This window comes from Squalius cephalus (genome assembly GCF_949319135.1).
Source record: "Squalius cephalus genome assembly, chromosome: 18".
Lineage (NCBI taxonomy): Eukaryota > Metazoa > Chordata > Actinopteri > Cypriniformes > Leuciscidae > Squalius > Squalius cephalus.
Genome location: NC_137139.1, coordinates 30,665,205 through 30,691,168, shown reverse-complemented (window position 1 = coordinate 30,691,168; position 25,964 = coordinate 30,665,205). Strand labels below are relative to the sequence as shown.

At 36.5% G+C, this 25,964-nt stretch overlaps 1 protein-coding gene across 1 annotated transcript in view; it reads left to right on the top strand.

Annotated features, from left to right (window-relative positions):
* Window positions 1-25,964, top strand: part of tut4 (terminal uridylyl transferase 4) — a 40,837-nt gene that overhangs the window by 10,327 nt on the left and 4,546 nt on the right. The window contains exons 5-27 of the mRNA XM_079849940.1: window positions 276-453; window positions 1,157-1,245; window positions 1,356-1,407; window positions 3,552-3,621; window positions 3,747-3,873; window positions 3,971-4,090; window positions 5,223-5,408; window positions 9,750-9,924; window positions 12,082-12,557; window positions 13,601-13,751; window positions 13,847-13,933; window positions 14,903-15,006; window positions 15,991-16,048; window positions 16,138-16,241; window positions 16,342-16,431; window positions 19,913-20,026; window positions 20,508-20,585; window positions 20,759-20,936; window positions 21,534-21,581; window positions 21,698-21,780; window positions 22,581-22,696; window positions 22,781-22,935; window positions 23,885-23,988. Coding sequence (XP_079706066.1) covers window positions 276-453; window positions 1,157-1,245; window positions 1,356-1,407; window positions 3,552-3,621; window positions 3,747-3,873; window positions 3,971-4,090; window positions 5,223-5,408; window positions 9,750-9,924; window positions 12,082-12,557; window positions 13,601-13,751; window positions 13,847-13,933; window positions 14,903-15,006; window positions 15,991-16,048; window positions 16,138-16,241; window positions 16,342-16,431; window positions 19,913-20,026; window positions 20,508-20,585; window positions 20,759-20,936; window positions 21,534-21,581; window positions 21,698-21,780; window positions 22,581-22,696; window positions 22,781-22,935; window positions 23,885-23,988 — 2,943 coding nt within the window. The remainder of the gene's footprint in view (window positions 1-275; window positions 454-1,156; window positions 1,246-1,355; window positions 1,408-3,551; window positions 3,622-3,746; window positions 3,874-3,970; window positions 4,091-5,222; window positions 5,409-9,749; window positions 9,925-12,081; window positions 12,558-13,600; window positions 13,752-13,846; window positions 13,934-14,902; window positions 15,007-15,990; window positions 16,049-16,137; window positions 16,242-16,341; window positions 16,432-19,912; window positions 20,027-20,507; window positions 20,586-20,758; window positions 20,937-21,533; window positions 21,582-21,697; window positions 21,781-22,580; window positions 22,697-22,780; window positions 22,936-23,884; window positions 23,989-25,964) is intronic.

Below are 25,964 nucleotides of genomic sequence, written 5' to 3'. Positions count from 1 at the left end.
AGCTTTGTTCTGTGGTCTATATAATCCACAGTGGCTCTCTGCTAAGTTTAGAAAGGGTTTTACTGTTCTAGTTTCCGTTAGACTGTTATCAAACATGCAAAAGAACGCTGCGTGTCACTGAGAACCCACTAAAACCCTGTCAGAGAAGATGCATCTCTGAATTAATCACCGTCAAGGCACCAGCAACAAAGATATTATATTTGATATTTTATATCAACTTTTTTGACTGATTTGTTTTGGTTTTGTTTATCCTCTTGTTTATGTGTGTTTTGCAGGAAAAGCAGGAGGAGAATGAGTTGCGAGCGCTTCCTCTTCCCTCTCCGGCCCAGTTGAGGGCGCTAGACTGCGCCGTCCTGGAGGCGGCAGAGGTGCACGGCATCTCAGAGGAAGACTTTGCGTTGAGGCAAGCCGTGGTTCTCCGGATGGAGGGTATTATACGTAAACAACTCACAGGTACATGGGTTTACCTGTCGAACTTAAGACACGCTTTACATCTATTCTGTTCATTATCATCCATAAGTGGACTTATGAAGTATGCGAGAAACTGGCCTGCTTTGTGGTACCTGTATTCATGGATAGGGGAAAAATTGAAAGTTGGGTTCCACAAATGTGTTGCATTATTAATTTAAGCATTTCAAAACTTTGGCGTCAGTGAGTTTTTATTTTGAATGTTTTTTTTAAAGAAATTAATACTTTTATTTAGCAAGAATACGTTAAATTGATCAAAAGTGACAGTAAAATATTTTATTTTATTTAACTGTTTTCAACGTTGATATTAATCTAATGTTTCTTAAGCATCAAATCAACATATTAGAATGATTTCTGAAGGATCATGTGACACTGAAGACTGGAGTAATGATGCTGAAAATTTAGCTTTGATCACAGGAATAAATTACATTTTATTCCTGAGAAAATATTCCACATAGAAAACTGTTATTTCACAATATTCCACTGTATTTTTGACCAATTAAATGCATTCTTGGTGAGCAAAAGAAACTTCTTTCAAACACATTTAAAACTCTTACTGACCCCAGACTTTTGAACCGTAGTGTCCTTTGTATAATAGTTTGCAGTATAAAGTAAAAATGGTCAAGAAAGTGTTTTTCTCAGTATGGTGAAGGTTAGAATGACTTCTCCTGTCCTTTGTTCTTCATAGCTTGCTCTCTCCGTCTTTACGGCTCCTGTTTCACCCGCTTCGCCTTCAAAACAAGTGATGTCAACATCGACGTCTCTTACCCCTCCACTGTGAGTCTGAACAGACGAGCATGAGCTGCTTTTGTGGATATGTGACAATACATTTTGCTGTGTTCATTAACGTTTTACTGTGGGTTTATTAACACACTTGTGTTTTGTAGATGACTCAGCCTGATGTGCTGATCCAGGTGCTGGAGATCATAAAGAACAGTGGTGAGTTTCTCATTCATTCAACTACAAACCATTAGAAACTTACACTGTTTAAATAGACTGGTGAATAAGCATGTTGTTGCCTGGAAAATAAAACCTCTTTGTATATACGAGTGTGTGAAAAAAGAAGAAAAAAGAAAAGAAAAGAAATGTGTATATATATATTAGTGGTGGGCCGTTATCGGCGTTAACGCGCTGCGTTAACGCGAGACTCTTATCGCGCGATAAAAAAAATATCGCCGTTAATCTATTCTCCAAGTTGGGTTGGGAGCGTTGGGAGCTGGCTCAAGCTACACAAGCTATGATGACGCAATCTACCCGCGGCCGCGAGGAACACCGTGACCCGGCTGCAACGCATCATATTCGTCGTCATCTTAAGTAAACACGGCTGAAAGTGAAAGCTGGTGTAAAAGATCCGTGCAACATCCATTATTTGGACTTGGTTTGTATTTAAGCCGTCCGACGTAGACTGTGTGGTGTAACAGTTCGGTAAGTTAACACACGACTAATCCGTTCTACCACCTCAAATTCAAAACGAAACATATCACTGAATACCAGCGCGCGCGTATTATTCCCAATATATCTTAGTGAGTGGTGTAGCACATAATCTCTTTTTATTAAAAGCGCCCGATTTTAAGAATCGTTGTTGTGTTTCTTTTTAACTGAAAAGACATCAGTTAGACAATATTCTAATTTTAAATTTGGGGTTTCATAAGCTCCAAGCCATAATAAACATTAGACCTACTTAAGTCTCTGCAGCTAGTGTACTTAAATTTTATTTATCTGCAAAATTATGTTGTATACTTACAGTTTTGCACAATATATGTTCTCAAAACTACATACACCCTTTCAAAAAAAAAAATATATATATATACATTTAGCAGTTGTTTAGCAGGGTCTGTGTAACCTGTTCTGAAATGGTTTTATTATAATATCGTTATCGCAAGAGGCTGCAATGTATATCACAATATGGATTTTAGGCCATATCGCCCATCCCTAATTGATAGCCTATAGTAGTTGATGATAACATAGGCCTACCTAATGTTGCCTACGGACGGTAACAGTACAGTAGTAACCTTTTACAGTCTATGAGTAGAACAGCTTTCTCAAGCAGTTTGTGATGCATTTTGGAAACAGGAGATGAGCACCTGGTCTAATGCGCCACCTGGCTTGAGAAACCCGTTCTCAAAGACTTACTTTTTTATAGTCATTATTTGGGTAGCACACATACTCTGAATGCCTTCGGCAGAATTCAAATGAGCCATTTTAATCTAGATTAATCTAGATTAATTTCAAAATTAATCTAGATTAATCTAGATTAAAAAAATTAATCTATGCCCACCTCTAATATATATATATATATATAGCTGTCAAAACACATTTTAAAATTAATTACATATGCCAGTTAATCAATCAAATTAATTCCATATATTAATAGGGTCTCCTGTAGTCCTCAGTCAAAGAAAAGTGAATATAAATATAATTTTCTATTATATAACAATATATTTTTTAAATGTTTTATAAACTGGTACTGTACATTTCTGAATATGAATATATATATATATATATATATATATACATACAGTATATATATATATATATATATATATATATATATATATATATATATATATATATATATATATATATATATATATACATACATACAGTATATATATATACATACATACAGTATATATATATATATATATATATATATATATATATATATATATATATATATATATATAAAATGTATGTGTTTTAATCAAATGTTTGTCCAACATTTTAAATATTTATTTGTATAATATATATTTATTTATTTATTTATATATATAATAGTAGTGACGAGTTTGTCCAACTCTTTGAAAACAGAAAATATATAATTGTAAAGTTTTATTATTTGCTTATATTTTATAGTATTTATGATTTATGTTCATTTCAGAAGTCTAACCCTTTAGATCGGACGGTTTTAAAGATTTTATGAGACTCAAATTCAGTAAAGTGTGTTCAGACGTTAGACAGATCCTATAATCATAAATGTGCCTCATTTGACTATTGAGCGGCTCTAACAGCTGAAGTTCATGTATGCTCAAGACTTGAGTTTCGAGAGCCCAAATTAACTCTAGTTTCGCTTTTGTTTGCAGTGGCGTTTGCCGAGGTGGAGTCTGATTTTCATGCCAAAGTCCCTGTTGTCTTCTGCAGAGATGTGGCGAGGTCAGTTTTATGTGGGCAATAAAACCGAGATGCTATAAATAGTTGCTGCACACAAAGATTAAACAGTTTGAAGACATTAATTATAATAAATTGTAGCTGATGCGAGTTGTTTGTTGTCTCTGCAGTGGGTTAATGTGCAAAGTGAGCGCAGGAAATGATGTCGCGTGCCTCACCACCAATCACCTTGCAGCTCTGGCCAGACTGGAGCCGAGGCTCGTGCCTCTGGTGTTGGCCTTCCGATACTGGGCCAATGTATGACTCACGCTCACACTTTCCCGAGATTACAGTAGCCGTTTCACACCAAGGTCTAACAAGATGGTGTTTTTTTTTTTTTTTTTTTTTTTTTTAGCTGTGCCACATCGACTGCCAGGCGGAGGGAGGAATCCCATCCTACTCGCTGTCTCTCATGGTCATATTCTTCCTGCAACAGAGAGCGAAGCCCATCCTGCCCGTTTATCTTGGACATTGGGTGAGAGCTGATGTTTTAGGAAATCTAGAACAAAATAAATAATAACTATGTCTATGCTATAGTTGCGTGTATGAGTTGGACATACTTTTGACTAGTTCTGTAGTAAAAAAAGAAGAAAAAAAAGAATCATACCATCACATGTAATATATAAAACTGAAATGTAAATATTATTATTAAATACTCGATATATGTGTTTGTGTGTGTGATAGGACTGTCAATTGATTAACATTTTTAAATCTAATTAATTACATGATGTGCCGATTAATTAACCAAATTAATTCCACATACATTTTCTACTGAGAAATTTCCCCCAAAAGATCATTTAAAGTCATCATTGTGTTTGACGAGAAATACATTGAATTGACATTACAAAAAGTAGTGTTAAAAATAAATATTTTGATTCAGCATAGAATTTATTACACATAAACCTTTTAGGCTACAATGTGGCTATAGCATTTTTTTTTTCAGAAGCAGCATCTGAAGTGGCATTTAGGTATATTTATATAGACTGTTTAATGTAGCTCAGAGGTGGCATGAATATGAATGAAAACTGAAATGATACTCTAAATATTAAACAAAAACCGCCAGTATGTGGCAACAAGTCACTAACTGAGTGAGTCATTGAGTCGTTCACTCAACCGATTCATTCTAACGGCTGATTCGTTCAGGAACAAAGCAAGTGAACATCTTTAAGAATGAGTCACTGAGTCATTGGCTCACTCGTTTGGTTAAAAAACCACAGGTTCATTCAGTAATGAAACATCGCTGTGTGTTGCTCGGAGAAGCACAACACTTCTTCTCTGGCTTTCATTAGAACTGTTTTCATTGGTGAAATTGAGCAAAAACAGGCAATGTTGTGTCTAAAATTTAGCACAATATTAACTTTGTTTATTGAACTGTTGTATAAAATCATTATATTTCATCCATAATTAATCGCACCAAGTTAACGTGTTAAATCGACAGCTCCAACATATGTGTGTGTGTGTGTGTATATATATATATATATATATATATATATATATATATATATCTTTTCCTCAGTACTGGGTAAGAACTGATGTTTTAGTGAACCTCAAACAAAAGTAAATCTAAATAAATGTGATGTATATTCTCGTTGTGTGGTTCTGTTCAGATCAAGGGCTTCGATGTGAAGCGCGTGGATGAGTTTCATCTGACGGGGTTGGAGTCGGGCACATTCGTGAGTTGGGAGCACAGACCCGCTCCTGCTGGCGAGGGCCGCACGGACGGCAAAGCCAAACCTGAACCCAAAACCCACACGGAGAAGAAAGAGAAGAAGGCCGAATACACTAGGGGCAAGGTGAACGTTTCCCCAATATGCATGATTGTAGTAAAGAAACCCTAAGGAAAGTGTTTTTCACATTTCTCAACACTTTTTCAGAACTCTTCACACAGTTCTCCTAACCAACGTTCAGCTTGGCACAGCAGTTTTCACATTCAATGCAAACTACCACACAACTTCATACATGTCTCAAATTCACTCATTACTCTCGCCATAACACTAGCAAAGGTTTTCACCCCAAAACACCCTTTGTTTCTCTTAAGGCGAGACACGGCAGGCAAAAACATTGTTTTTTTTTCACTGGTTAATTTTGATATTTGTCTTCAATAACATGTCTTCTTTCAGACTTGTGGTGAAAAAAAGTCCGAAATACACATTTAGGTCTTTATTCTACTACACTACGTCTGTAGATTTTCATAAATTCAACAAAAGTTGGCGTTCTAAATCATCCCACTGCTCCGCAATCGCTGCCTGCACCCTGTCATCACATGCACCGTTAGAAAGCTCTCTCTCTCCTGTACAATCTTGTCGGATCCAAATATGGTCATTTCCTTTTTATCAGCAACCAATCGTGAAAGTAAAAGGGGGGATTTAACTCTAAATGCGCAATCTCATTGGCTGATATAAATCTTTAAAGCCCGTTTTCTCAAAATGACTTTTCTCTTATACTCCAAGTCCGAAATCTCCGCTTCAGTAGCACCTATATACACCAAACTTTCCAGTCTTGTACCTAGTTATATTGTGAAGACATTTACTGAGGGATTTGTAAATATATTATTCCTAGCCTGATTTAAATAACATTTTATTCCAAAAAAACATGGCGAAAATCGACAGTATATTCTGATTTACTGGATAAAAAAGTAGATATCCATAAATCCCTCTGTAATTTTTTTTCCATCTAATATGTGAACATATGTTTTGTAAAATATATGCAAATTAGCGCATATTTAATAAGAGAATGCATAATTAGCATATTTAAACATTAAATTAAAGAAAACTTGTAATACATTTTTTTCTCATCTTAATGTAGGTAATCAACTGGGAAAGTTTCATGGTGATATCTGCTAGTTAAAAATTTTACCCTATTCACCTGTAGTGTCTCGCCTTAAAACAATGACCTTAAAAACACCAACAACATGTTGCATTATAGAATGTTTGCTTTTGTACAGTTTCTTTACGAAACTAAAATGACTTTCTATGGTTTAGTATTCAGTGCAGAATGTTACATTGTCCATGTTTACATTACAGTACAAAATTATTCCTACGTTTTGCCCTTTTTATATTTATGGTAATGAAGTTGAAACATAGGTGTTGTATCGGTGTTCAGCTATATCTACTATGTACTTAGATACTATTTAATTTTTTAGATTCAAAGTATATTTCAATATGATATTACTGTAGAAACGTCGCAAAACGCTGTCTTATTCAGTTTTGTATTGTGTTAGGTTTTGAACTTAAAGGGAACTTACACCTCTGGGAAGATGAATGTGTATTTAAAATAGGTCATTTATGTAGAAGAAATGTGAAGAAATTTTTTAATTTGGAGCTTTCTAGACTGAGAAAAGCCAGAAAATGTATTTTTGGCTTATGTGGATGAAAGACAACAACTCCCAGAATGCACTTGCTTCGCTGCCCTACGAGGCCACGCCTACCGGTAAGACAGCGCAGTTGAAAACAAGGTTAGGCTACCCTATGAGGCTACCAGTGAGTCTCCGTGATGAGTCTGCCTGGGATTTCGGGATCGCCCAAAATGTCCGGGATTCGGCTTTTGCGTTCTACAGTCGCCATTCATTATGTTTACTGTGGCGAGCAGGACGAGGCTGACGGCCGCGGGAGAACGGCGCGAGGCCGGTGGCGTCATTACTGAGACGCGCCGGTCTCGCAACGGAGGTGCGGGAATTTTCTTAGCAATGTTTAAAACGCACATCAACCATCACTTGTTTAGCGTTCATGTAAACACTACATTCAGATTCACCAATCGGAATGAATTCAGTTAGATTGAAACATGAGTTGTGCATGTAAACAATGAATGGCGACCGCAGAAAGCAAACGCTGAATCCCGGACTTTTTGAACGATCCTCGCCCGCCGGACATGTCTGGGAAAAGGAGGATGGTTACCCATACTTACTCAGCTTTCTCCTACTAAGTTACTCAGCTTTCTCCACAGAACAAGAGCCTGCTAGCTTAGCTTCCAAAGAAAGACGGCTGACTGTGTGTACATTCTGTGAGTGAGATCCCACCCTCTATGGGCGGGCTGAAAACATGCGGGACAGCTCCTCCTACTGGCTGTAGTCTCTAGCCTCTGGCCAGAAAATCCTCCGATGACGTAAAATGACGATTTTTGCGTCATCGGAGGATTTTTTCCAGACAAAAAATACATAAATCTCTCCTCTCAGGGGGATATGAGGGTGGAAAGCATGGTAATTCGAAAATACTACAGGTTTTCTACTAATACAAAGCTTAATGCTAAATCCTGAAGTATCCCTTTAAGTTTTACAGTATGTAAACGTGCAAATTGGCTTGTAGGCACATCGAGATTTGGTGGTGATTGTGATTATGTGAGAAAGCAATTAATGTTATTTGAAAGAAGTAATCATTGAATGCATTTTGTGTGTAAGCAGTAGCTATGTTTCCATTCAAAGTTGACAAAACTGGAATATCGCATAATTCATTTGCGAATAAAGCAGCATTTCCATCTCATGCGTTCAAGAGAACAAAATCGACACTTCCTGGAAAACTGGTGCAAATTGAAGTTGCAGCAATCAGGAAACCCTGTGGCTCTTTTTTTCCTCCATCATAAATGACTAAAGCGTCTCAGAGCGTCAGACGAAACACAATAAACACTGTCATGTTCTCGTGTGATTGGATGCTGGTATTTGTGAACACAATCGTGTGAGACTCTTATGGAGGGAATTAAACCAAATCCTATGACATACTTTGACTCAGGCATTTCAGAACCAACAAACCATGTTTTTGAGATGCTGCGATGCGATTGGTCCGCTGGTTAGTCCAGTTATCCAATCACATCCTCTGTTGAGTGACATCAAGGGATTTATTCAGCAAATGTGTTTCCGTCGTGTATGTGCATGTCTTCTTATCAGATAAAAAAAATGTATCTGCCTTAATTGAGTGCAAACATTTTTTATGTGTATTTTTAGAATAATTTTTTTTTTAAATGCAGTATCCCAAAATGCGCATAAAAATAGGTGGATGGAAACATGGCTAATGATAAATGATTCACAGTTTAGCTCTTTAGACAATAGATCTTTTTTTCTGCAATGTTCAAAAACTTCTGTGGTAGGAGAAAGAGTGAAAGCTGTCAAATCAAACTCCATTTCTCCCACCACAAGAAGTCTCTTTCCCCTCCCCTATTACGAAGACATCACAGACAACATAAAGAGAGAAGAGAATAAATTAACTTACCACTATGTTTTCTTCACTTGAAAAGCTTTCAACTATACGTTGCACGTACGGACGAGCCCCCAATTGTTACGTCTAACCCTTAATCTAGGGGTAAATAGGGAACGACGAACAAAAAAAGTGGAGAGACTTTGAGAATCTCCAGCTCTCCAGTCCCAGAGTCACAGAAAAATGAATAAACAAACAAGTTTATTTTCTCATGGCGTGTCTGCCTTTTTATTTAACGTCAGCAGGCGTTAAGTAGAGAAATATTAAGTAGAGAAACATATTACAAAATGAATCCAAACAAAAGTATTACCTCGGGAGGAGGGCCCAAGTCAAAAGAAAACAAAACAATACCTCTAACTAAAAAGGGGATAACATTAACTTACCTATACAAAACAAAAATCAAAACAAAACATCATATCTTCCCTCACTCCCTAACTAATCAATAAACAGGAGAAAAGTTAAGGGTATCCTCCACCCTACGTTACCCATAAAAACTTAACTAATCATAAATAACAAAAGCTACAGAGGCACGTTCTCTCACACATTGTGAACATACACCACAGAGCGCAAACCGCTCGTCTGGACTTGGAGAGCGGAACAATCTCAAACGCCGTGCTGTCTCTCTCCTTTCCTCAGCGCTCTCTCGTCTACTTTGTATTAGACTCCTCAGGACACGCACCAATCAGTGCGCGGGCAGCGCTCACAGGTAACGAGCACAGGTGGTAGCCCTTAATCCTATTAATCAGAGACTCATAAGAAGAGAGACAGAGAGAGAGAGAGAGAGAAGAAACATATGCACATAACACTCTTGACACAATAGTCACACAATGAATACGTCCTTGGACGTAACACCACATAGACTGCTGTTGTGTTCACTGTGTGAAGAGTTTTGAAAAGTATTGAGAAATTTGTCTTGGGGATTGTAAAAGAAAACTGTGTTTTTGATTGCAGTCTCGTTTGACGCTGGAGGAACCGGTGAGCGGCTCTCTGGGGCAGCTGTGGCTGGAGCTCCTGCGCTTTTACACGCTGGAGTTTGCGCTGGAGGAGCACATCATCAGCATTCGTCTGAGAGAGCTGCTGCCGCGAGAGCTCAAGCACTGGCCTCGCCGCAGACTCGCCATCGAGGGTAGGCAGAGAGATGTTTGAGATCTAGCGTGGCTCAGATCGATCTACAGAATACAAAACAGTATTATACGGCGTTTACTTTTCTGTTATTAATAAAAGGATGGCAAACACTATAATATTTTCTCAAATACCGTCAACATTCAGGAATCACTTTTCTGAAGTGTGTATTTGTAGACAGCATAAAAACTCATGTTTCTCTGTGCCTGATGGTCCGTTTGTGTGAATTGAATGCGGACAGGAAGAGAGTTCAGCTTCACTTAAACCCTTGATTTCAAACTATGCTGCGCTATATCCAGTTGGCCATTATGTCATATTCATGTCATTTTCACTGTGTGCTACATGCAAAATTAGCGTTACCTTGTCTTTATTTAAAAAAATAAAATAAAAAAAAGATTCCCAGTATGCACAAACTTACCAAAATACTGAGTGCCTGGTTGGTTACAGTGTTTTTATATATATATAGGCTTTATATCTTGCTCTCTGAGGGCATGTTTACACCTGGTAACTTCATGTGTTTTCTCTGATCAGATAGATATCCGATCCTGAAAATGCCCCCCTAAACGCTTTCGAGACGGATTTAAATCCGATCACTCAAACCACTTCATGAGATGGTTTGAGGTGCATTCCAGACGAAACTGGACGGGTGTAAATTGGAGCGGGCTTTCTGGCCAGTGCGAGCCGGGGCTTTCAACGGGCTGGGCTAATAGCATTGAAGCTGTAGCACCGAGCCCAAAACCACGCTGTGTTTCCACTGTCGGGCCTGAAGCTCCGCAGCGCTTCACTAAAACCCGCATCACGCCTCTCTGGTACAACGTCACACAAAACCATAATTTCTCCAACAAATGAAAAGTTTTATCAGAAAACTAATCAAAAAGAAATCAGTAGAATCTAGCAAGATCACAACACGAACATGATAAGAGCGACGGTTTGTTGACAATTTTGTCGTTTACTTAAAGATTTAAAATCCAAACAATCAATGTTTTACCAAAGGTTTACAATAAAAAGTGATACATTGATCATAATTAAATAATTTGTGTCAAGATTGCACATCAGTCACACAGCAATAAAGTGGTTTACCATTATTTCACAAAAAAAAGAGTACACACGTAGCCTACTTATTCAGTCGTGTCTGTTTCTCTTTATTCGTAGTCACAGGACAGTATGTTTACATCACATTGAGAAAGAATGATAATTTCTACAAATATGCCACCAAAAATACGACCTGAGGAGCTTATATTTTCAGTCAGAGAAACAGAGGAAGCTACCGTAAAACCGGAGTTGCTTTATTTGATGACAAATGTGGAGCTAAATGGATATCAGACAGTCCGGTATAAAGAGACAAGACGTACTGACAGATAAAATAAATACACGATTGTTATAGCCTATATGATTTGTTCAAGCGGTCATATTTACCATGTTTACTATGGTAATGGTTAGCGCGCATAGTCTTTTGCATTGCATATAAGTATTTCTAAATGTAACTAACATTCACTTTGTTAGTCAATAAAAATACAGCTGTTCATTGTTTGTTCATGTTAATTCACAGTGCATTAACTAATACAAGCTTTGTTAATTAAATTAATTCATATTAATATAGAAATTAATATATTATTAATGTAGAAATGAATATTAAATAAGATTAATAAATGCTGAAGAAGTATTGTTCATGCTTAGTTCATGTTAACTAAGGTAGTTAACTAATGTTAACTAATGAACCTTATTGTAAAGTGTTACCAAAAGTCTTTAATGCTGATTAGCTGGTATATGAAATCCGTGGCGCTGCCGTCTCCAGATTCAGATAAACACCGCCTCTGTTCAAAACCACTCCTCAAGCCCCAGTTATCCCGCTTTTTTGGACCATGGTATTAGGCGGGCCAAATAACCCTGGCCGTTGGCCCAGAGGAAGCCCAGACGAGGCCGATCAAGCCCTGAAGTGACAGTGGAAACACGGCTAATGTATCGGGTCGCTGTAGCCGCATATGTAAATTTTACTCTTCCCAAAATGGTAAAAAATAAACATTTGAGAGTGTGTTATAGGCTACCGGTAGACACATCTCCCCAGTTATTTTACAGTTTTGTTACATTAAGATGCATATTAAAATGAGCAACAGCTGCAGTATGAAAGCACTTTTAAATGATCCGATGTTGGATTTTCCAGATCCGTTCGCATTGAAGAGGAACGTGGCTCGCAGTCTGAACAGTCAGATGGTGTTTGAGTACATCCAGGAGCGTTTCCGCATGGCCTACAAGTACTTCGCCTGTCCTCAGAGCAGGAACGGAGCGAACGCCAGGCTGAGGAAGAAATCCAGACGCCATGTCAGCGTGGAGAGGAGTGGCGAGGAGGACGGGGACAGCAGTGATGATGAGGAAGAGAGGGATATAGAGGAAGAGGAGAGCCTGAGAGCAGGGTTCACCGAGCTTCTGCTGGGAGATGGTGGGATTGACGCCGGATGTGAAGCCGTTTCCCGGGAACTCGCCTCAACTGTGTCTCCTTCTGTCCTGAATGGCCTGCTGATGGACAGTGATGATGAGGAGGAGGAGGAGGATAAAGATCAAGAGATCGAGGAACAGGACAACATTGCTCCAGAAGACATGCACTACATCTTTGACAGGATGATCTTCACGGGAGGAAAGGTAATTGCACGGGATACAGAAATATTTGTGGAATTTTGGAAATCGTGTTTTCCAGGATTGGTAGTGTTTGGAATTCTATAGCGAATATACATTTCTAGCTATAGTTATGTTCAGCGCTAACATTACGTAGATAGTGATTTTGTGTAGAGTTTGTGTGGAGTAAAACCGGCTTCAGAGCCACTGAATCAATTTGTGAGCGAATTATTCTTTTCACTGGATCGCTCTCAAAATGGTCAGAATTTTAAGAACTCCTAATTTCACACGAGAGGGGAGAAGTTCAAAAGTTTGGGATTGGTAAGATTTTTTAAATGTTTTTAAAAAAATCGTCTCTTCTGCTCACAAAGGCAGAAGAGACTTTTTTAAAAAAAAATTAAATACAGTAAAAACTGTAATATTTTGAAATAGTTTTGCAATTTAAAATATACTTTTTTTTAAATTTAAATATATTTTAAAATGTAATTTATTCCTGTGATCAAAGCTGAATTTTTAGCATCATTACTCCAGTCTTCAGCTTCACATGATCCATTCTAATATGATGATGCTCAAGAAACATTTCTGATTATTATCAATGTTGGAAATGGTTGTGCTGCCTAATATTTTGTGTGGAAACCGTGATAGATTTTTTTCAAGATTCTTTGAATAGAAAAAAAAAACCCTGCATTTATTTGAGAAGTCTTTTCTTAGAAAACTTTCTAAATGCCTTTGCCACATTTGATCAATTTCATGGATCCTTGTTGAATAAAAGTATTAATTTCTTTTAGAAATATTGTATTAACCCCAAAACCTTTGAACGGTAGTGTACATAAGAAAAATGGGCTCTTTAATTTTAAAGAGAGGGTGGAAAATGTGCATACAAATAATTTGTTGCAAAAAAATGGAAAAAATTAAAATACAGCCTTTTAAATTTACAATCATTTAATGTTCTGCAGTCACTACAGTTCACAATGCTCACACGTTCATCGCATGTATATGTACCTTACTATGGAAAATTATTTGATGCTGTGATCCAGAAATGAAGTGTGTGGTGGTGTTTTTCTGTCCAGCCGCCAACGGTCGTGTGCAGCATCTGTAAGCGAGACGGCCACCTTAAAGACGATTGCCCTGAAGACTTCAAGAAGATCGAGCTGAAGCCTCTGCCACCCATGAACGAGCACTTCAGAGAAATCCTGGACGGACTCTGCATGCTGTGTTACCGTGAGCGCCATACCATAATATACCATCATCTCTTTTTAATATCTAAGGTTCAATCCAATCCCGAAGGCTCAAATGTGATGTTTTTGTGTTTGTAGGTGAGCTGTCGCCGTCTCTTGTAGAGCAGCAGAAGCGTGAGCAGATTCTGGCCAGTCTGGAGCACTTCATTAGAAAAGAATACAACGGTGCGAATGCATATTTATATAAAAGCACAACAGGGTTATCACAAAAAAAACATGCCGTAGCAAAATAGCTTTGTTAGCTGAAATAAAGTGGAAATTGACCCTTGATCCAGGGTTTTCAGAAGCAGAAGCTACAGTGGTGAACCGAATCCTAATGCAAATATAATTTCATCTAGTTGCAAAATAAAAACTTTCACAACTTTTCAAAAGAACAAACTTACTTCGAGAGATTGATTACTGCACTCAGAAGAGATGTCACATTTACTGTCACTACCTCAACCTTTGTATTAGAAACACCCGTATGTGTTAACCAGTTTTTTGGTAATTGCCAAATTGGCATGCCACGGTAATTTAACACAAAGTTTTGTGTTATTAATGTGCATTACATTTTTGAACATAACTAGATTTACAACAGACTTTCACAAACTGGATTTTGAAAAACGAATAATTAAATCGTAAAAATTTAAAATTACTTAATCAAAATGTAAAAATGTAAAATAAGCTCTGACTGAAAAGATGAAATATATATTTTTGTTTGCTTGCGTGTAATGTGACCATTAACAAACATCAGAGAACCATAAACATCCAAATATTAAAGGTATGAAAAAATATCCGAAAACCACTAGAACAATGTTATACCTTTTGTTGACTTTTTGTATTTGCGTTATCCCAAATGTTTCCAACAATGTTTAAATCCAGATAAATCCCCAATTTTAACCAGTGACATTGCATCACCTGTCAATGACATCATATCCCCCTTACTCTAAGCTGTCCGTAGAAACAATGGAGAAACCGTGCACTTCCTGATAAAATGCAGAAGTAGTTGTTGTAGTCTAGAAACTTTTGTCTATGGATGCCAACAGAGTGAGAAAAATCTTGATTTCACAGTTTTTATGATTATTGGCGGATTGTTTAATTGCAATATTCCTACTTTTTGATGAAAATGTATCTTTATTCTGCTTGTCTGTTCAGATAAGGCCCAGCTCTGTCTGTTTGGTTCTTCTAAGAACGGCTTTGGCTTTCGTGACAGTGACCTGGACATCTGTATGACACTGGAGGGTCATGACACCGCTGAGGTATAAATACTGTTGCCCCTTCAAAAGAGGGACATTTATGGGAGATGCCAGATTTTTTCATATAATGGACCTATTATGTCCTTTTTCAGTCTTGATTTTGTTTTTGGGCTGTACTAGAATAGGCTTTCATGCTCGAGTGTTCAAAAACACATTATTTTTCTCATATTCTTCATTGTTGCAGCTCCTGTCTTCCCAGTCTGTCAGTAACGCTCTGGGGTGCGATTCCCAAAGCCAACTATGGTCGCAAGTTCCATTGTTAGCAATAGAGTTCAATGGAAATTACAATCATAGCCAACGATGCTTTTAGGAAATGCACCCCTGTTTAGTTCCTGTCTCTATGAAGCCCCTTCTTCTGAAAAGCACACTGTGCTCTGATTGGTCGGCTGGACCGGTGTGTTGTGATTGGTCAAGCGCTTCGAGCGTGTTTGGGAAATGTCCCGCCCCTTTCCATAACCGCCAGTTTCAACACACTACTAACTAACTCAACCAGGCCCTGCCCCTTTATTATGCGTATTAATTATTTAAATGAGGAATATTGTGTTCGTTCCTGGAAGAAAACTTTGCAGAGTTTTTTTCATGCTCAAACAGCAACATTACACACTAAAAAAAGATAAACATGTAAAAAAAAAACTAAAAACATGTAAGGACCCCTTTAAATATCTCTATGGTTAGGCCAATATTAGAAACATACCTTATTTCAAATTTTTTTTTTTTTTTTTTTCGTAAATCGTAAAAAAATATATTATTTATTATTTATAGGTTTAATATATTTTTTACTTATAGGTTTAAAAAGTTCTGAACAAGGTTGCCCTCCTTTATAATATGCATTGTGTTGATGCCTGATTTCACTTAGTTTAAACGGTACTTTTTGTGTAAAAGAACTCAAAAGGGGATCGATTCGTATTATTGTCCATCAAAACATTTTTTTATTATTATCAACTCTCTTAAAGTTTAATCAGTCTCGCTCTCTTGCCCCTCTTGCAGAAACTGAACTGTAAGGAGATCATAGAGGGTTTAGCCAAGGTGCTGAAGAAACACACAGGTGCCTGACTGATTCTAAAACTCAGTATGTCAATATAATTAAAGTCAGATTATTCAGCGCTGACTGATTCGTTTGTTTGTGTGGTTCAGGTCTGAGGAATATCTTGCCTATCACAACTGCTAAAGTGCCTATAGTGAAGTTTGAACACAGGCAGAGCGGACTGGAGGGAGACATCAGCCTCTACAACACACTGGTGAGACTCGCATGTTATGTTATGTGTCTATATATGAAATATAGCTGTTATTATCATTTAGTTATTTATTTGTTTTTTTATGTCCTGTTTTGTGTGTCAGGCACAACACAACACCCGGATGCTAGCCAAATATGCTGCTATAGACCCTCGTGTGCAGTATCTGGGCTACACTATGAAAGTGTTTGCCAAGGTAAGACCAGATATCTCTGCTGCTGTTGTCATCATAAATAGGTATCTAATTTGCTAAATGCAGATAGTAGCGAAAAAGTATTCAAACGTGCATTCAGACAGCTGGCAATCACGTTATAGGAACATACATGAGTGCTTGGTAAATAACATGATTTTTGATTATGATTATTACATTCACAACCTGGAAAGCTTCAACCTATATTAAATAAAATATTGTTGATCATAATATTATTTGTTTAAAGGTGCCGTAGAATGGATTATTTTATTATTTTATAATGTTTCCTGGGGTGCCCTTATAATGTTAGTATGTTTTTTAGATCAAAATTTGTTATAATTTAGAAATAAAAGGCATATTTCCTAGCCTGATTTCATTCCCTGGTTTGAACACTCTGTTTGAGGGGGCGTGTCTGCTGTGAGACTTCAGTGTTGTTGCCCTCTGCTGTGATTGGCTGACATGCTTGCATATGAAATATCTGGCATTACATGTAGAGCTATCTGGAAAACTTTTACTATTACAGCTTTTATATGTTTTTACTATTACAGCTATCGGGATTAACGAATCATGAGAGGTTTTTTAAGTATTTAGATCTATTCCCATCACATAAAAGGTTGCAGTGATGAGCATTGAGCAGATGACAGCCTGTTGATCGCGTGAATGAAGATCTTATCACTGCAACGCGATTTACTGATGCATAAACAGTGTTGAACGACTTTGAGAGAAAGATTATCTGTCTGAACTTGAACAATTACACATCAGAAATTCACATAACCCACTGGTTCTTCAGAGGCTCGGATGAAGGAGCTAAAAAAATATTTTTGTGTTCATTTGTACATCCAAACACTGAGCAACTGCCATGCTTCGTTCGCTCGTTTGCAAGCCACGATGTCTCTCGAGGAAAAAACAATATCGCGCTGGATCTAGATAACACAGTGTAAATTATCGTTAATAAAATCACTACTTACCGCTTGCGGGAATATAACGTCAGTTGAAATTGCCCCCTTCGTCCGTTTGAGACGCCGAGAGAAGCCTGGCTGCTTGATATTGTTCCAGGTTAGAAAAACAGTCCGTGGTGAAATGGACAGAGCAACTAACAACTTCGAATTAAACTGTAGCGGTATCCGATTATAGATAGATTATAGATAGATCTGCCATTTTCCCTATGATCCTCCTCCTGCTTGTTTCTTCACCTGCAGAACTTCTGATGATTCGGCTGCGCAGTTCCGCCTGGCACTGAGCATGGGCTGGCATATGCACATTTTTGGAGGCGTACATATTAATGATCCCAACTGTTGCGTCACAGTCGGTGTTATGTGGAGATTCGCCTGTTTTTCAGGGGTGTTTTTCAAAAACGAGATTTAAATAAGAAAGAGAAAACTATGGTGTTTGAGACTCACTGTATGTCATGTCCATGTACTGAACTCTTGTTATTTAACTATGCCAAGATAAATTCAATTTCACATTCTAGGGCACCTTTAAATTGATTACATTTATTCAAAACTTAGTTTAATTAAACTCTTACACTTACTATACACTACTGAGATTTTCTTTCTGTTACAAAAGATTTTTGAACTTTATATTCATTTAATAAACCTAAAAAAGTACCAGGTTTTGCACAAAAATATGAAGCAGCACAACTGTTTTCAACATTGATATTACTTGAGCAGCAAATCGGCATATTAGAATGATTTCTGAAGGATCGAATATATTCAAAACAAAATTTCACAAAATTACTGTTTCTAATGTATTTTTGATCAAATAAATGCAGTCTTGATGAGTAGAAGGGACTTCTTTCGAAAACATTAAAAAAAATCGTACCATCTTTTACCATACTTTGAATTGAAATGGTAGTGTATAAGTCAAAGGGCCCTATTTTAACGATCTGAAACGCATGTATCAAGCACGAAACGCAAGTAACTTTGTGGGCGGGTCTTGGCGCTGTTGCTATTATACCGGCGGGATAAATGACTCTTGCGCCCGACGCAAATCTAAAATGAGTTGGTCTGAAGTAGCTTGATTATTCATAGGTGTGGCTTGGGCGTAACGTGAAATAAACCAATCAGAGCGTCATCTCACATTCCCTTTAAGAGCAGACGCGCTTTTTCCATTGCTTTTATAACGGCGGATTTGCCAGGCGCGCGCCAGGAGCGGTTCACAGCCGAGGAGACCGACGTTCTCGTCAGGGCCGTAAAACACACAGAAGTGATATTGTATGGGGACGGGAATTAGCTTCGGTTAAGCAGGCGTATAATAATTTGGTTAAATGTATAAGCTAGATTTATGCCTATTTTTTCACATCTTCATGGACACAACAATGATTTCCCTCGTGTGTTCATATTTTTCCTTGTAAAATGTATGGTTTTCTAAAAATGAGAACTGCTGCTTCTGTGTAGATGAGATAAGCAAAGTGCATGCGCGTTGTGCACACGCTACATTGATTATGGCCAAGCATGCGCCCTTAAAGCAGAACTCGGCAACTCTAGCGAACTCTAATCACTTCTTCGCTGATTTTCCCTTTTGTTGTCGCATGTTTTACCCACGAGCTCCCCCTACAGCTGTGGTGGGGCGTATATTTCACAACACTGTCGTAAAAACTCACTTGCGGCGGCCTCCTCAACCTCTCTACCGCTGCTCATGTGCGTTTGTTATGATCGGAGCAAGCCAACTGTATCGTGTGGAGCTATGTCTACCGAGGTGGGTAATACATCATACACATTATCATAGAACATTGACATGTACATTTTGTCGTAAAGCAATTCGTGTTTCGCTCTCGTTCTCGCTTCTCACGAGACTTCCAATTTCTATCTTGCCGGGACGGTAGTCCCCAAGTTGCAAGGTTGGTTTTCCGCCCGGGAACGCTGGGGGGAGCGGGGAAAGTCACCAATATCACCAGAACAGGTTGTTTAACCATCCAAATGATTTCTAGACAGTTTTATTAAGTTAAAAAAGTTACCAAGTTCTGCTCCACTGACTTTAGACTAGGTTTTTACTGGTCAGTGGCGGAATTGTTTTCTGAAACTGCAAAATAGCATCAGGGAACGTTTGCACTGGAACACGCCTCCTCTTTGCGCTGAACCGCCCCCGGGAGCGCAAGTGCATTTCCTAGTTTACCGACGTGCGTCTGTGGAGGGAAAAGTCCACTGTACGCGGGTGCAAAATAGAATTGATACATGCGTCAGTGTACAAAGTCAGTTGTGCTGGGTGCAAGATAGGGCCCAATGAATGAAAAGAAACCGCCAAGTTATTACTATGAATTATACATTTAATTTTATGGCTTCAAATTAATTGTAGTTTCTCAATTAATAAGAGGTCATACAACTATGTGTATTTAATAATAGAGAAATAGAAAATGCTGTTATTTTTAAATGAAATGTAGCATATCACTGCTCTCTTCACTAAATGTCATTGCATAGGAAAATACTGTGTACTAGAGTATTGAATACATGCACACTAGAAATAATGTGTAAATGTGTGTGTTTGTCAGCGCTGTGACATTGGCGATGCCTCGAGAGGGAGTCTCTCCTCCTACGCTTACATCCTCATGGTGCTGTATTTCCTACAACAGAGACAACCACCAGTCATCCCTGTGTTACAAGAGGTAACATTAGTACCATTAGCGATAGTGCTATTATTATACAATGTCCAAAAATCCATAATGACATGGCTTTTTTTGGAAGTGAGTAAAAGATTGTGTTGCTAAGAATTATCGGTAACACTTTACAATAAGCTTCATTAGATAATGTATTAATAAACATGAACTAACAAAGAGCAATACATTTGTTACAGTATTTATTCATCTTTGTTAATGTTAGTTAATAAAAATACAGCTGTTCATTATAGTTCACAGTGCATTAACTAATGTTAACAAATACAACCTTTGATTTTAATAATGCATTAGTAAATGCTGAAATTAATATCAACTAAGATTAATAAACGCTGTAGAAGTATTGTTCATTCTTAGTTAATGCTAACTAAGGTAGTTAACTGTCAATTAATAACGAACCTTATTGTAAAGCGTTACCGTAATATCTCTGTAACTAGAATGGTTCTGTTCAGCTCGAGTCGTGTTTCTTCTGCAGATATTTGATGGGAACACTGTTCCTCAGAGGATGGTGGACGGCTGGAACGCTTTCTTCTTCAATGACCTTGATGAGCTGGTGAGCATATAATGCATGTTTTCTGATAATGCATGTTTGTTTGTGTCTCAAGGAGGTTTCATTCTGCCTGTTTGATTTAGCGTTTATTCACTTGGATGCTGTGTAAACAAATAATGCAGCCCAATGCTTTTTCTTAAGATGCATGAGTTAATGTGTGTGTTTCGCGTGTCCAGCGGCGGCGGCTCCCGGAGCTCCACCAGAATCAGGAGTCCGTCGGGGAGCTGTGGCTCGGCCTGCTGCGCTTCTACACAGAAGAGTTTGATTTTAAAGAGCACGTCATCTCCATCCGCCAGCACAAGCGCCTCACCACCTTTGAGAAGCAGTGGACGTCCAAATGCATCGCAATCGAAGGTTTGAAACTCATCGTCGTCGGTGCTCAATGACTCAAAACGTTTGCTCTCACTCTGTTCTGAAACGCTCAAGACGTCATTTATTCTGTTTATTTATCCATTCCTTTATTTAACTCCGCTTTTCTAGAGCTGGCTTTCTCAAACTTTTTTTTTAAATTAAAGAATTAATACATTTTTAGAAAGCTAAAACAGGAAACATAATACATTTTATTTTATAGTTGTTCCATCCATAGTTTCCAAGTAGATATAAAATGTGTAATGCACTAAAATGCAGTAAAAAAATAGTTTTATAATTTATATTTATGATTTTTAATTTACTTATTAATTGGTTAATTAAATATATATATATATATATATATTAAATAATTGTATTAAATATATGTATATTATTTTTAATAATTGCCACTAAATACACAAAGAAAAATATTAAATTAAAAATGAGAATATATGTATATAAAATTCTCAATGTGACACTTTTATTTTGATTTCAGATTTTTTTTGCAATATTTAATTTTAACAAGACAAACATGTTGCATGACCCCTGGTAAGGTGAAATGTCATATGTTCTGTTTTTACATAACTATTTTATTTTTGACAGATCCCTTTGACTTGAATCACAATCTCGGGGCTGGTGTCTCGCGCAAAAGTAAGCCAAAGTCTCCCGTTCCACACCGTTAAGCTTTTTTTCCCGTTCTGAAGTGCAGTTCTGGTAAATATACGGTTGATTGAGTCCAACTTGTTCTCTTTGCTTTCTCCACACAGTGACGAACTTCATCATGAAGGCCTTCATCAACGGCAGGAAGCTGTTTGGCACCCCGTTTTACCCTCAGCGTGGAACAGAGCCCGTGAGTCCCATTAAAACAGATTGTCAGTCCCTACAGAGCGCTATTTAAGGGGTGGTTGATTATGATTTAACTTTTCTAACTTTAGTTAGTGTGTAATGTTGCTGTTTGATCATAAACAACATCTGTAAAGTTACGAAGCTCAAAGTTTAAAGCAAAGGGAGATATTTGCTTTTAAAGAAATGGCTTTAAGGACTACAACAAACGGCTGGAAGAGACTACACGACATTCCTCCCGGGTTAGTGACATCACCAACCCTAGAATTTACATAAACGCCGCCCCCTGAGCACGATTTATAGATTATCAAGACAGAATATGCTAATCAATGACTAGAAGATACATAAGCTACCTAAATTCATCAACTAACCATTCAGAAATGTCCTGTTGCTTCTACATGTTGTCACTTCTTCTTGAGTCTCCATCATTGACTCCGTTGACATCATTCTGACTCTGGTTTGAACAAAAAAGCCTGAAATTTTTTGAAATTTTCAGTGCATGTGTGCGTGAGGTAAAAGGACACAAACGGTTGTAGCTCCGCCCTCTGTGCTGGGAGCAGCAGCTCATTTGCATTTAAAGGAACAGACAAAACGGTATGTTTTTGCTCACCCTCAAAAAGTAACAACTTTAACATGCTATATAAAAATATCTGTGGGGTATTTTGAGCTAAAACTTCACATACACACTCATGAAGACATCAAAGACTTATTTTACATCTTGTGAAAAGGGCATTATACCACCCCTTTAACGTTAAGTTCATACCTCTCCTTCTGTACACGTTCAGACCCTCTTTATCCCTCTTTCAGGATTACTTCTTTGACTCAAAGGTTCTGACAGACGGTGAATTGGCTCCTAATGACCGTTGCTGTCGGATCTGTGGGAAGATCGGTCACTATATGAAGGACTGCCCGAAGAGGCGCAGGTGCCCTGTTCACATATGCTGCAGAAACTATTACTTTTTAAAGCACAGGATGCAAAGTGCTTAGTTTGTCTTTTTTGTTTTCAGAATGAAGAAAAAGGAGAACGAGCGAGATGAGGAGATCAGGGAGGAGGACCGAGAGCCCAGAGAAAGACGCTGTTTTCAGTGTGGCGATATGGGTCACGTTAGGAGAGACTGTCCCGATTACAAACACCTCCGTCAGAGAGGAGCGCCCGGACCAGGTACAGCTGAACTACATTTCATATTTTATTTATTTATTTAATTTGAAAATTATTTATTCTGTTTGTTTATTTATTAATTTATTCAGCCTCTCTAGAGCATTTTCATGAGCCCAAACAGTTCATGAATATATTTAATAAAATAATTTAATATAATACATATTTATAAGTAAATGAAAATAATTGTTAAAAAAAAAAAAAGGTAAATATTAATCTTAAAATTAAGATTATTTGACACTTTTTTTACTTTTAAAATCCTTTTTCATGATTATTTTTAATGAATAGATTTTTTAATTGTTTAAACTATATTTTTTTATTTACAATATTATTATTATTATTAAATATAATTATTTTTATACATTTATACTATACATACCATATGAGTTATAATTTTTTTATTTTTTGAAAATTACTAAAAATAGACTTATATACACTATATATTTCATGAATATATTTGTTAAAAAATAATAAATATTATACATTTAAATTTTATTTTTTTTATTTAATCTGTCATTTTTTTCCAAGTAGATTTAAAATGTGTGATACACTAAAATTCAGTAAATAAATATACATTTAAAAACTATTTGTACTGTATTTTTTATAAATAAATATACATTTAATATAAATTATTTATTTATATTAATATTATATATTTATAATTAATCAATACATAATCTAATTATTTTTAATAATTACCTTTCATTATTAATAATTAACCACTATAGTTCATAAATATATTAAATAAATAAATATTTATAATAAATAATAAAAAATATAAAAAATTATTGGATAAATAGACAACATTTTTTTTACATTTTGCATAAGACATTTATATTGAGTTTTATGTTGTATCATTATTGTTGATTTTGTAACTCAGTCTTGACACGGTCTGTGGCCTGTAGGGGGCAGCATATAAAAGAGTTTGACTGTGATTACTCTGGTTTATTTCCAGTCCCTCACATGGTCCGGGCCCTGGCGAGCTCTCAGTCCATCCCCATTCCTCAAGGTGCCTCAGGCCAGGAGCGGGTCGGGAGGAACAGGCAGTCCTCTGAATGTGTAAGAGTCAAGTCAAGTCACCTTCATTTATATAGCGCTTTTAACAATATAGATTGTTTCAAAACAGCTTTACAGTGATAATAGGAAATTAAAATAACAGAGATTGTTTTGGTTTTACAACATCTCTAGAATAAACTTATTGTCCAGCTAAAGTTAGTTTTGATTGATTCACTTCCGTCAACAAAACCCTTTACTGGCAGCTGTGGTTGGGCGATATAGAGAGAATTTTTTTAGTCAATATTTTTATCCCTTAAAACTGACATATTTAAACGTTTTGCCTTGAAATAAAATTGTTCATATCTTAAAATAGCTTGAATGTAACTCGACACCCTAGCCTCGTTTAGCATACGTGGTTCTATGAATATGCAAATGAGCCCCGCCTCCACTCACTCACTCAGCTCAGAGATCCACTCGTTGGCGATCACACGTTGACCTGATTGGTTACAAGGTAGTTTGTGACGTCAGAAACACCAGCGATTTCAAAGCGTGTTTTTGAGACTGTCTTTAGTTCACTGCAGTTTTAAGGAGAAAATACTCAGCAATGGTGTCGACTTATGAATTTACACATGCTTTGTCTTAAATCATATTAAAAACACTACAGAGTCATATAAACAGCATTAAAAGCTTGATTTTCAGCACAGGGTAACTTTAACTATAGCCTTTTGAATGACTCTTCGAATTGACCTAATTTTGAACTCTCCTGTACTAGATTCCTTGCGCATGGTCACATGCCTCTAATAATAATAAAAGAACTGCTGCAAGCTCAATTAGATATAGGCGAAGGTTGAGTTTTTATCAGGAATTCACTGGAACAGAAGAGCACAGAGCACTGAAAAAAAACGTATACACACGATGCACAGTCAAAGTTTAACATATAGTGATCAATGTTGCTTTAAACCCTAAAAAGAATTACACATGCTTAGTTTGCATATGCGTTAGTGGATACATGGAGTGTGTTATGGACCTTAATGAAGTTACATACAGTTGTCTTTACAAGCTATCATGAAAACAGCAGAATAGAGTGAATAGGAATTAAGTTCAAACTGACCATTCTGTTTCTATGAAATATCTCTAGACTCTTGAATAGTTTGGTTGTATGAGCAAATTAATTGATTACAAAACAGGTTAATATTCTCTGGAAGGGGGGCTAAATGAGTAAACACTGATATGGGTCAGAAACAGAAATATCCGAATAGAGACACTGGTTTTAAGAAAACTATAATTTTCCAATTCATTATATAATACAAGAGAAGGGATTATAAATACATCTCCTTCAATATCCATTGTTTCCAAGTAGCTTCACTTAATTTAATTCACTTAAATACTTTTTAAACATATTTTTTTTAAAGTTTGTATTTAGTTATATTTATACTATATTATTTATCTATAATTATAATGACTTAATATAATTATTTTTAGAAATTACTTCTCACAAAAATATTTTTTATAATATATAATTCTTTAGTTTATATTTAAATATTATTTATATAATAATTCATATTTAATATAATATAATAATGTTTATATTTAATATATTATTTATATTATTATTTATAATTATTATATATATTTAATTAATAATTATTAAAAAATTTTCGATAAAAAAAATAGACATTTTCTATGTGAAAATTACTAAAAAAAAATTGCACTTGTATACACTGTATGTGTGTGAGATACAATTCTAATATAATTAATAAATAATTTTTTTTTTTAGTAATTCATTTTCTTGAAATAAGGGCATGAATTAAACATCCTGGCACAGTTTTCAGAAACTTTTACACTACTTAAACATAATGACTTACTACTATGATGGTACATTGATATTAGCATGATACTGGTTTTAAAAGGGTATACAAATCATTGTAAATGTATAACACATTTTCAGTATCACCCAACAACAGCACATTTATTTTTATTCTTTCATTATCATTTTTGTGCAGACTGACCCTTGAATCTTTTTCTCTGTGTGTTTCCAC